The sequence below is a fragment of the Rissa tridactyla genome, chromosome 2 (assembly GCF_028500815.1).
Source record: "Rissa tridactyla isolate bRisTri1 chromosome 2, bRisTri1.patW.cur.20221130, whole genome shotgun sequence".
In the NCBI taxonomy this organism is placed as follows: domain Eukaryota; kingdom Metazoa; phylum Chordata; class Aves; order Charadriiformes; family Laridae; genus Rissa; species Rissa tridactyla.
In genome coordinates, this window is record NC_071467.1 from 76,071,365 (window position 1) to 76,083,639 (window position 12,275).

The 12,275-nt window shown below is 45.5% G+C and overlaps 1 protein-coding gene across 1 annotated transcript in view; it reads right to left on the reverse strand.

Moving 5' to 3' along the window:
* Positions 1-1,361: 1,361 nt before the first annotated feature.
* VWC2 (von Willebrand factor C domain containing 2) overlaps positions 1,362-12,275 on the reverse strand; it is a 64,330-nt gene continuing 53,416 nt past the window's right edge. The window contains exon 4 of the mRNA XM_054193289.1: positions 1,362-1,980. Within this exon, the coding sequence (XP_054049264.1) occupies positions 1,829-1,980 (152 nt within the window). The 3' untranslated portion in view covers positions 1,362-1,828. The remainder of the gene's footprint in view (positions 1,981-12,275) is intronic.

Consider the following 12,275-nt stretch of genomic DNA (forward strand, 5'->3'; position numbering starts at 1 on the left):
TCCTCCCTTCTTCCAAGAAAACAAACTATCTGTACTCTGTGTCACCCACCGCTGCTACCAGCAGACCGAGTGACAACCCAGGTATAATATTTTCTGTATCCCTGCTAGGAATTACAGCCACTGGAGAACGATACTTCCAGTGCAATGTTTACATATGTGCACAGCCACTTCTGGCGAAGTTATTACTTACTTGATTTTTGTGTGATTTAAAACAATTTAAATCTAATAATCTGTCTTCCCTTCTCCTGTTCTTCTTGTGACTAATACCACGCACGACTTTGCCACAGGGCTGTCTGCGCAAGAGACAGGAGTTTCTCGATTTCTGATTCTGTCACTCCTCCTCTTCTCCCGTACCATCACTGGGAAAAATATCGCCCACTGACAGACAGACACATGCTCAAAACACAGACGTGAGGTGATAACTGGGATCCACTGAAGTCACTGGCAAAAATCCCACGGTCTTCAGAAGTACCGGAAAATCACATTTCTTATGGATGCAAACCTGGTAACTAGGTTATACCATGGAAGTAAGGAGCAAAGGGTAGGTTGTAATTTAATAAATAGTCGTCTGGTTTTAGATATTGATTCATTAAGTCTAGCCTCTAGCAAAAGCTTAAAGGCAAGTCCATGTTTTAAGTGTTTTTTTGAGCCGTTGCCTTAACAGGTATTCAAAGCAGATGTAACGTAGGAGTTGGTGATAAACTAAACTAAAACCAACACAAATCTCAGCAAAGGCTGTTGATGGCTGAAGCAGGGAGATGTGATTCACCTCACACGCAGTCAGGGTCAGCTTCTGTGCTAAAAATCCTTTGATGGATTCAAAGAGTTGGCTCAAAACCTTCCCTCTTAGCACACTGCGTCACAGACCCTGTACAGATTACCAGAACGAACCAAAAAGTTGAACCAGGCCTTCAGGGGATGGCACAGCTCTCCTGACCACGGATTCGCAGCGTGGAGCCGCATCAGTGGAGGCTTGTTGGGCTGCTCCAGCCCTTCCAAGCTGCATTTCGCCACATCCATTATGCGTTACGTTAATGATGCCGCGTGGTTACTTACCATCATTTCCACCAGCTGGGCGATGCAATATTGTTCACGTCACAGAGGAATCTGTCCTGCTGTAAAGTGTTATGTCTGAGCTGAATATGAGGAATTGATTTTGAGAGACCAGTTTCACTGTTACCCACTGCTCCAGGTTATCTCCGCTGTGGACCAGTAGATAAACACCCGTGGAACTAAGAGAAGGAACTGACCCACTTCTACACTACAGCAATATTCAGAAATGAGCCCATGTTCTCTGAAAGCAATTCTACTCCGTTTTTTTCAAAAGTAAGAATGTTGAATTTTTGTCATATGCTGGCTCTTTCCTGGCCGACTAAACTGAAGAAAAATACCAAACAAACCAAAAAAATCCCAAGGAAACCCTCATGTGATGAAACTAGAACAGAAACGTCATGTTTTAGCCATGGTGCACAACAGGACAGGCAATGATACAGTACTTTAATCTGTATTGTCTATATAAAACATTTATTTTTAAGCTCTATAATGGTATTATAGAAATACATAGAATATTTTATAGAGTGTATTTTAGTGTACTCACTGTGAAAATAACACATTTATTAAGACAGGTATTCGTATGTCCAAACGTTTGAAATATATGCACTTCTTTGCCTTGCAGTATTACGTTACTTTGAAAAACAAAATATCAGTACTTTATTCTTTGCTCCTCACCAGAATCTTCTCATTCAGATGTCCCTGGGTCATCTAGGGTGCTCACTGCTGGGAGATATTTTATAAAAACCACGAAAAGTACTTAAGATTTGTAGATCTCCTATATCTGTTTGCATTCATGTCTAGTGCACATAGCTTGCCGTTCAATTCTCCAAGTGCCTTCTTCGTAAGTACAGTGACATATAGTGCATTCATCAGTTTTCACCTCCCGGCCTGCTGGAATGACAAGGGTTTCTGCAAAGCAGTTCGGGCCTGAAAAAAGGAAAGAGTTTATTATGTGATGCCCACAGCAGACTGTAATCCAGCCCAGTTCAGTTCACGTCTTGAGGACGGAAAGCCTGACGCAAAGTGAGTGACGCTGGGCACAATAAGCAAAGGTGGGCATTGCGCATGCGGCATAAAAGCGGCAAAGAGAGCAAGGGCCCTGCGCTCTGATGCGGCTGGACATTGTCAGCACGGGCCGTCCCACCCTCCACAGGGCAGGGTGCAATAAAGCCCTTCTGTGAAACACGCAACCGTGACGGAGACCCGGGCACAAATGGACGACGCAGATGAATACAGATCTACGCCAGAGAAAAAGCCAGCTATGGATAATGCAACAGTGCGACTCCAAGCTACTAGAGAGCTGATTATAAATGTTGTTACTTTTTCTCCATTGGAAACATGCATTGTGTGTAGTAATCAAAGTATCAGATTAGCTTATTTTCCATATCCTATGAAAACAAGTCCTTTCCCAGTAGAACGGAAATAGCTCCAGACTCTTCCGAATGAAGACGCTTTTCGTGTATAAAATGAAATATTCCATCTTATGTAAGTCAGCAAGTCTACGAACACCCCTGAATTACACTGAAATAATGTCATTTCCAAGGAAGAGGCAGGAGAACGACCCACCAGCATGACGTTCACAAGACACATCCGGTTCTTTCAAAAGGCGAAATCCTCGCATCTCTCTGCTGCAGAAGGCTGCGAGTGCTATGTTACCTACAGTTCTATTAAAAAAGAAGTCCATTTCTGCCTTGAAAATCTGCATGCGCTTGTAAAGCGGCACTAAACCCTACCAATCATCTCCTGTCCATACACTGGCACGCCCTCAGAGGAACCCGTCCCTCCTGTGCACGAAGCACACACAGAGCTGCCCAGGCAGAGCCTGGCCACTCAACAGCACCTCGGTACCACCATCCACCACGACGGGATGTGCAGCGGGGACCAGCAAATATTGACTGGATGCAGCCGAAACGCTTGAAAAAATATGGGTGTGCAAAACGCTTATCAACTGCCAACCTATTTGCCACGCAAGTAAATAAATCACAGATGAAATTCAGTCTTCCATTGCCAGTGGTCTACTGTAAGACCTAAGGCAAACGGTACGGCCTCTTCTTCTAACACAAAGTATTTCTTTTTTTTAAGTGCTCGCTCTGAAAACCAAAGGCAGGTGCACGCTGCACATTTTAAAATACAAACCAAACAGTTCACAAATCAATTTTAATACTTATCTCTTTGGATCAGGTTATGTGTTTGTGTACTGACACTGCAGCTAGAGAATTAGTTGCCAAATTGACAATAATGAAGGTCTTTCTTTCCTCAAGGAAGAAGAAAGAAGAGACCTGCAAGACTTGCAGAAATTTGTTTCACCAAATCATACCCATTAATTCTCCAAATATTTAAGCCAGTGTTTTGTTTTAGGACTGACTGTTGACAAAGATCTTTCACATGTGGCTTCTTCCCTAGTTTTGGGTGGCTTCTGGCCCATTCAAGGCTTTGGATGCAGTACGGATACCAAAATACAGCATACCTCATGTAAAGTTACCTGCTTTACTAACTCAATGTTCCTGTGCTACGTTTGTGTTCGCAGCTCCCTCAGTCTGTCCATGGAAAGTGCCACCGGGTTGGACAACCCAGGAAGGAGGACTTTGGGGTGGGAGACCTGCTCCTGGGTCCCACCACACACTGGGAGATGCCCTGCCTTTCAGCTGAGATAAAGCAGCGTTATTAACTATGCTGTCCTTGGTGGAACTTTAAAAGATTTCAACTCTAACCTATACAATTCTAATTACGGTTCAGTTAAACCCAGTATTCTTGCACCTAATAAACTTCACTCCCAAGACGGGTTTCACCCGCCCATTAGGTAAAGATACTTGCATGTTTTGCATGCTGGCCTGTAAGAGCCCCAGGATTTACAAAGCTATATGATACAAAGAGTTAAAATATTAAAAGCAGAAACTACTTTCCATGGAGAATTTGTACGAAACCTACAAGACCACTTGAAATTTAAACACTATGGAAAAGGCACAAGAGGAACCAAGGTGATGTCAATCCCCGGTGCAGGATTTATTTCATTCTGGGAAAGTAAATGTTACAGGGTATACTTGGTTATAAAAATCATCCAGGGAATGAAATGAAAACATTGCAACACGCGTAATACAGTTCACTAGGATTCAGAATGTAAATGCCTCCATTCACAATTAGCAGCACCTTAATGCCAAGCGTGACTACTCCTTCTTACATCAGAAAAGTTATTAAACGTAAAGATACAGCAAGTTATCCCTAAATTGTTAAATTGTTTAATACGGGGGAAAGCCATTGCGTTGGTAAATTTACAGAAGAGCAGTAACCATCTACTTGAGAAAGGGACCCTACGAAAACAAATGACAGCAACAAAGTATGTTATGGAGCAAGCTAGATTATTTTTTAGTATCATGCAACTTTTCTACAGAAAATTGCCAGTCTTCTGGTTCTTCATTTGCACCCATCATTACTGTAACTGCAAATCCTGTATAGTACTTAGACTGGCATCTTTTCCTTTGCAGTGTTGTGCGCAACCAACATCATTGTCGTTAATGTTACAGAAAAGGTCATCAATGAAAAAGCTGAACTGATTATATTACAGCAGCACCATGCACATAAATTCCAGTACAATATAATGTCCAAACAGGGGAAAATAATCCCACAGCTCTCCTTTTATCATTTCTCCACATCCTCAGACTTCTTCTAGGGAAAAAAAACCCCTGAGCTCCACCCCAAACCTCATCCAGTTTTCAAGCTGTATGAGTTAGTCCTGGCTCTTGGTGCCCTGTGGCTCCCTTCCTACCAAGCAGGCGACGCTCCTCCCTTTCCTTTTCCTTTGAGGAGTGGCCACAGAAACCCGACATACACGGCTGGACCGGCCAGAGCAGACCAGCCTGCAGCGATGGGGGACACGTGGGGTGGCAGCGTTGGTGTGGGGCAGTCTCGGTGTGGGGCTGCTCCGGCTGCACCTCCGGCAGCCCTTCCCTGGTCCCTGCCAGTTGGACAGATGGTTCTGATGAAGCAGCTCATGATCTGATTCTCCGTCTGCCTAAAAAGACAGTGGGGAAACTGAGGAACTGAAGATTTTAAGCAGACACTGGGGCAAAGAGGCAGAGCGGGCACACAAAGGCTGATGTTAGACTCAGGAGTGCCATTTCCTTGTCTCCCTTAGCAGAGGGAGGCGGAAGCACGTGTCTCCTCCACCTTCGGAGCAGATAAACTGCCCTGAAGGCATGGCATTTGCTGAAACTACTGCTTTACTTAAAACTGGGCAGTTTATATTGATTTAGCAAGATTTGCAGCTTCCCATCACAAAGGGCGAGACACTTTGTGAGTTTTAAAAAAAGTCTGCAAAATTACCCGACTTTCCACATGAAAAGCATTTCCAAGTAAATCTGGGCTGTTCCAACTCCGAAGCCGTGGTGGGCTTCCTGAACCGATGTTGCTGTTGCAGGAGCAGCGAACAGTGAATTTCTCCTCCTTGGTCTACAAAGCAGGCTGCCTGCTTTCTCAGCTCCTGCTTGATAACAGCACGGCTCTGCCCGGCTTTAGCACCCAGTACTCGTTCAGTGCAGCAGTGGCTTGTTTGAGCTTGTTTGATCTTCAGTACGAACCTCCTGGGCCCCTTCCCCAGCCGTATACACTTATATAGCTCTAAGGAAGTCAGCGGTGCTGCACATCGTTGCAGTCGATGAAGATCTTGCCATATCACTCTTAAATCTGGCAGAAAATTCAATATGACATATTGTACCAATTCCGAGCGCAGCTTGAAATCTACCACGACATCATTTGTTTTCCTAAAGTATATACTGGCGCTGTCAGACTCCGCTTGAGCCATGCCATGCTGGTATCAGCAGAGATTTCTTTCCTAGGGCTAAGGCACAGTTGCTGCTGTCTCAGCGATGTCTTGAAGCAGCGAGTTCAGTGCAAATCCTCAGTTCTCACACTGAGCACCAGATTGGCACGCAGCTCTCGGCTTCCCCGCATCCGAAACGGGGAATGCTAGCTTCCAAAAGCAACATTTATACTGGGATCTAAGGAACTAGGAAGGCATGTTTGGTGGTTAATTCAGTGAGAGTTTATGGCAGGGTTCTTGCCTCTTAAATCCTTAAAAACTAAAAAAGTTCAAAAATCTCATTGGGGTAAATGCTGCCATTGTAATGTTTCTCAAAGTCCTTATGGTGGTCTTGTGAAAAGCTCCCAATGACTTATATTTTATGCTTCCGTGTCGACAAATGCAAGCACCTAATTAAAATGCAAATTTTGTTATCTCGGAAGAAAACAGCCGATCCCAATTATCAGCAGCAAATGCCCAAGCCACTCACCTACAGCAGCAATAGCACCTGTAACCTTGACAACCTCGCAAGAGGGTCTCTGAAGCTTCTCCTCCTCCTCTCCTTCTACAAAACCCCAGCTGTGCTCTACAGAGCTGCGCCTGTTTCCTCTGCAGCCCGTCCCTGCTTTTGCTTGGGCACGTGTTCCCATCAAGTTAAAAAATATAAGATACAGCAATTTGGCAAATCGCGTTTTAATCTACTGTTTTCATCGTGTGTTAAGCCAAATTATGGACAAAGAAATCTGTTCAACTGCAAGTTAATGTGTTTGCCTGGAGAATAAGTCACGGCAAATTTTCTCCAATTAGAACTACAGTGACAACCTCTGTAATGTAACACTTTGATGTAAGACTGCTTTGGGCTCTGGTTTATACTAAATTCGCTAATAGCTGCCCTTTTAATAGCTCCTTGCAGCAGTCAAACGGGTCACTTGCAAGGTACCTGACAGCAGACCTGTCTGCCCTGACAGTTATATGGCATTCATCACTGTGGTATTAGAGCACTTTGTAAATGACACAACCTCAACATTTAGCTCAGTCTTTTTTTTTTTTCTTTCTTTTTTTTTTTTTTTCAAGTTTCACGGAGAGATTTCCAATGGTTACACCACGAAAATACAGATCCTACACTTTCTTCTCAAAGTTTTGAGAAGCGTGAAGCCGTGCTGGGTGAGATCAGGGGTTTGCCTGCACCCGCAGCAGCCAAAAAGAGATAAATGGGGAAGTGTATGGGAACAGAACAAGTACGGTTCCTAAAACACGCACCCAGCTTCCAGCACTTTCTGAGTCAGAAGCTTCATAAATGGCTCCTGTGTGCTGAGCTAATGGAGTTAATGGGTGGAGTTCATAGATTTCTGTATGATTAACCTCTCCAAAATCCTGCTAAACCCATATATACAACACTTGGTGGCAAGAAGGTCCACAGCTCTTGCACACAGGGCAGAACAGTTTTCTGTTGTTGTCTGACACCTTCCACCCGCTACCTAAATTTTGTACGCCCAAATCCTCATAGTGGAAGAGGCAATAACAACCACCCCCCTCTTCCACGCTGTTCATGAGCTTATAGACCTATACCATGCTTCCCTTCCCTCCCATCACCTTGCCTGCAGCCTGAGGAGGCCGGTTCTGCACCCCCACCATCCCTGCTGACCTCCCCACACCTCTCCCAGTTCTGACACCTCCTTTTTGAGTTGTGAGGACCCGACCTGTGCACCATGCACAAGCTGTAGCAACACCACAGACTTGTACAGTAGCACAGTGATATTCCCTGTTTTGCTTCCCATTTCCCTTCTGCTTCCTGACATCTGCCTTTCTGTTGTGGCCACTGATGAAAAAGTTGAGCTGATATTACGAATTTTATACCAGATAGAAATCTTACAGAAACAAACACTTCATTACACTCAAGTCAAATTCTGATGCAGCCTTTCTGCGCTACAGGAAAGTTTCACTTTCCCACAACGGTACTTGACAGTCTTCCATGTACAGCAAGAGCGTTCCTGTTGTTCAGCAATTTCAGGAACATGCCAGGGAAAGCGAAGCCTTCCCTCCCATCTTTCAGATCTTTCTTCTTTCTGACATTTCGAGACTTCCTCCAGGTTCTATTGCAGATGCCAGAGAGACTAACAAAGCCCCGAGCTGAAAGAGGAGATGCAGACAAGCTCCCAGCCTGCATTTCAAGCCGTCTGCCGCTGCCGATGGCCCGGGATGCCACCGCACAAAACCAGGGACTCTTCCGCACCCCAGCTGGAAGTTACACCTGAGAGCTAGGACAGCCGAACTATGGGTGGTGGGTGGCTGTGCCTAGTTCCCGATGAGCTGGAATGAAGTCCCTTACTCACCTGCCAAGACATTTGAGATGGGTTTCGAGATGTGCCAGCACCGCACGGCAGGACAAAATAAGGCTGCTCCACCATGTGGCACCGCAGCAGCGAGATTTCGAGACGCAGGCATTACCTCCCTCATCCCTCTCAAATCTCATCGCTTCCTCCAGAGATGGCATCTGTACCTACTTTGTGCCCTTCCGATCTCTAATCTCTTCTAAAGGGTCTGTATCTCACTGACTTGATTTTGTTTCCCTCTCATGCGGATATATATAAAATACCTCTATCTCCTGCGCGATGTCAGCTCGAAAGATAAAGCACAAAAAGCAGCTGGCAAAAGCAGCCTGTGACTGGGAGTAGAGCGGACTCTCATTCTCTCACAAAAATAAGTTCATCACCCCTGCTGCTGTCACCGCGCCAACCGCTCCCAGTCCACTGCAAACTTTTACTCGCCTCAGTACCTTTGGACGCTACCGAACCGAGTCCAAAAGAGAGTTTTCAATTACGGAATAAGGATTCAGGTAGACCCAATTTTAAGAGCAATTTGGGACCCCGAAGAACCATGTACTATTTCTGTAGTTTATTGATGCCTTAAGATCCTGGCAGCCAGAGAACCATGGCAAATATCCTAATACCCTTCCAGTTTATGTGTGTGTGTGTATATATATATATGTGAGAGGGAGAGGAAAAATAAAGCTATTCATCCATTTTGCAATTTTACCTTGCTGCTATGTGAAATAAGAAAAAGGCAGTGTGTGCAATGTGCTACATTTCACGAAAGCAGCGTTTTGTTCATGTTAGAGCCTTGGTGCTTTTAAAAATAATAAAACCCCTCCCTCTGTTAGAGTCACGTTTTGTTAGATGCACAGGGAACTGACAGATTGGAAGAAAATCTGCCAAGGGCAAAACAATTAAAAATAACATTTTGCCACCTAATTTAGAAGGATGGGCACAGCAGCACCTGCTGTGAGCAGACAGACAGAAGGAAGCTCAATGAAGTTCTCCTGTAACTAAACGGGGTGATGATGTCCTCAGTGGCACTGCTGTGACAAAGCGGGTATCAAAGCTCGGGCACTTGCTGTGGTCTAAGTGTGCCTGAGTGTGTGCGCACGTGTGCGTGCAGGTGCTTTTAATCTGGAAGATAAAGCAAGCTATAATCTTACTTAGGCCTGGGTTTTAATATTTTGCTTGAGAGACCCACAAGCCCTGTTTATGATTAAGTTCTGTTGTTTTACTTTTTCATTTATTGGATGTGACAGCACTATTGATTAATGCTTTGTTCCGGCTCCAGCCCTAGAAATTGGAGGAGTGTCCAAAAATCCCACAGAAGACAAAACAAAGCCACCACAGCCACTGGAAGGATCCTTTCCACCACCGCTTTGTCTCAATTTTGATTCTCCATCGCCTTGCACTTTGCGGTGACGTTGGTATCCCTGGAATGACAACGCCAGTGCTACGAAACCAGGGCTGCACAGTTACTTTTGCACAGATAAGAACTGCTTGCGGGAAGGGAACAGTCCATAATCCTGCTGCCACTGCTGTCCCCTTGGATTTTCATGTGTATTCAGAGAGCAGAATTTCAGATATCTGCTTTGTATACCAAATAAAAAGAAGGAAAGGAACATCGAACACTAAACAATCCAATACCGCATGAGCCAGACAGAAAACCTCGGAGCATCAAAGGGCCCAATTAAATAGGAGGCTCGAGTGCCACTGTGCTGCTTTCGGCTGGGATAGGGTTAATTCTCTTCATAGTAGCTAGTATGGGCCATGTTTTGGACTGTGCTGGAAACAGTGTTGATAATACAGGGATGTCTGAATTACTGCTGAGCAGTGCTTACACAGAGTCAAGGCCCTTCCTGCTCCTCACACCACCCCACCAGCCAGCAGGCTGGGGGTGCACAAGAAGTTGGGATGGGGGCAGCCAGGACAGCTGACCCTAGGGGTCAGGGATATGGCCAAAGGGATATTCCATACCATATTGCGTCATGCTCAGCATATACAGCTGGGGGAAGAAGGACGAGGGGGACATTTGGAGTTATGGCATTTGTCTTCCCAAGTAACCATTACGCACGATGGAGCCCTGGAGGTGGCTGAACACCTGCCTGCTGATGGGAAGTAGTGAATTAATTCCTTGTTTTGCTTTGCTTGTGTGTGAGGCTTTTGCTTTACTTATTAAACTTATTTTACTCTTCCGATTCCATCCCCCGTCCCGCTGTGAGGGGAGAGAGCGAGAGGCTGCGTGGTGCTTAGTTGCCAGCTGGGGTTACACCACCACAGCCATAAAAATAAACTACATCAAACAACTTCCCTTATCAGAGAAAATATAGAGAGACTTGAATACTCTACTTAAAATGATTTTCAAAAGTCCTGTGACTTGTAAAGGAGTATCGTGTTCCACTCAGAAACAGCACCAATTAAACATCAGCTGAACATTGTGTGTACGTTAACAGAAAATTATATAAACACGTAGAAGCCAGCAAGCCACACACCAATTTTGCGCTCAGCTTTCTTGCAGCTCAGTCACCACCCAGAAGATTAGGAAATTAGAGACACGGGGCTCGAACACATGGGGAAAACTCATGTCAGATGCCTCAGACAACACAAACCCTCGGGGGCTGGCCCTGACACCTGGGACCAGGTTTCCACCCATGTTACACTGGCAGAAAGCCGCCTGCCCGTGCTCCCCCCCAGCTCTCTACTCCCTCCTGCACCAGCCAGGCCAGACGGTGAACCAGCCTGGGCCAAAGCCGGCCTGGACGGGAGGAGGGTGGTTTTGGTCCAGGACGTGCCCTGCAGCGCAGCATCCTGCAGAGATGCTGATGCTCGCGGTGAAGCGGAGCCCCGGCAGCTGGATGGAAGAGTGGGGGTATGCAGCAAAAGCATCGTCTACCTGCTTGGAAACTATTTTGGAAGCCCAGAGAGGGAGGTCATGTCCAAGAAAACAAGCCCGACGACGCATGGCTAAACTTTCCCTTGGTTACAGAAACTGCGGAAGCATCGCCAGGCACGGTGGGGACAGACGGACTGACGAGGGTGGTGGGATGTTGTGTGGGCTGCAGCAGGGTGAGTGGCTGCCCGCCCCAGCCGTCGTAGCATGGGGGCTTAAAAGCTCTGCTGCTGACCTTAACGGGGCTAATCCTTCCCTTTCTTAAGCTCTTTATTCATCCCGGTGACCCTGCCAAGCTTGGTGGGGTTACTGGGGGCCTGGTGAAAGACCTGCTCAGCACTAAGTCATCTTCCTCATGCTGGGAAACACCGGCTTGCTCTTCAGACTAAGCAATGCCTTTGTTGGAAGAGCCTCAACAAGTTATCCTAAAAACTATTATGCAGATTTAAATAGGCTGCACTTCCAAAAGCAGGCGCTACAGGCCGGTAATTTAACGCATCACAGACCTGCTGCAAACACTGGAACTAAAAGCACATTTTAATTAGCCCAAGCACGGCAGCACTGTGGGCTGCAGCGTCCATCAGGCAGGTTAGTTAGGCTCGCTGAGAAGTGTACGGTTAACTCAGGCTGTAACGCACAGGATTGTATGTGTCCTGAAACACATACTAAATGCCGGATGGTAATGAAGGGAGAGATTTTGAGAATTATCATGGAAAAATCCCTAAAGACTCCGACTAAATTGAAAGCTAAAGTGGTACCGAAGTAGAGTATAATGCTGCTTTGGCAATGAAGTGGAATTTAAATCAGTGCATTTTTCCAGTCACTATAAAACACTGAGTAGCGAGAATGCAGTACGCAAGGATGGCCACTGGCTACGTACTGCTACAAGGAATTATTCAATCAAACCAACAAAACATTATCAGTCAAGCATCAGCCATTTTTTCACTGCATTTTAGAATAAACACACTGAATACTGTTAAATCAGGGATTATCTTTCTTACCAAGAATGATTTATATCAAAATACTGAACGTAGTGTCATTCAGATCCAGACAGACTGTCACAGCAGACAGTGACAACTCTCCCAACTAAATAGTTCCCATGCAAAATTAGGGGGTTTGTAAGGGCTTGGTTTGGCTTTTTTGTTGTTATTTCGAGTTTCGGCATCATAACCAATGCTTTTGGTTTGTTTTTTTTTTTTGTTGTTTTAGTTATGACCTTAGG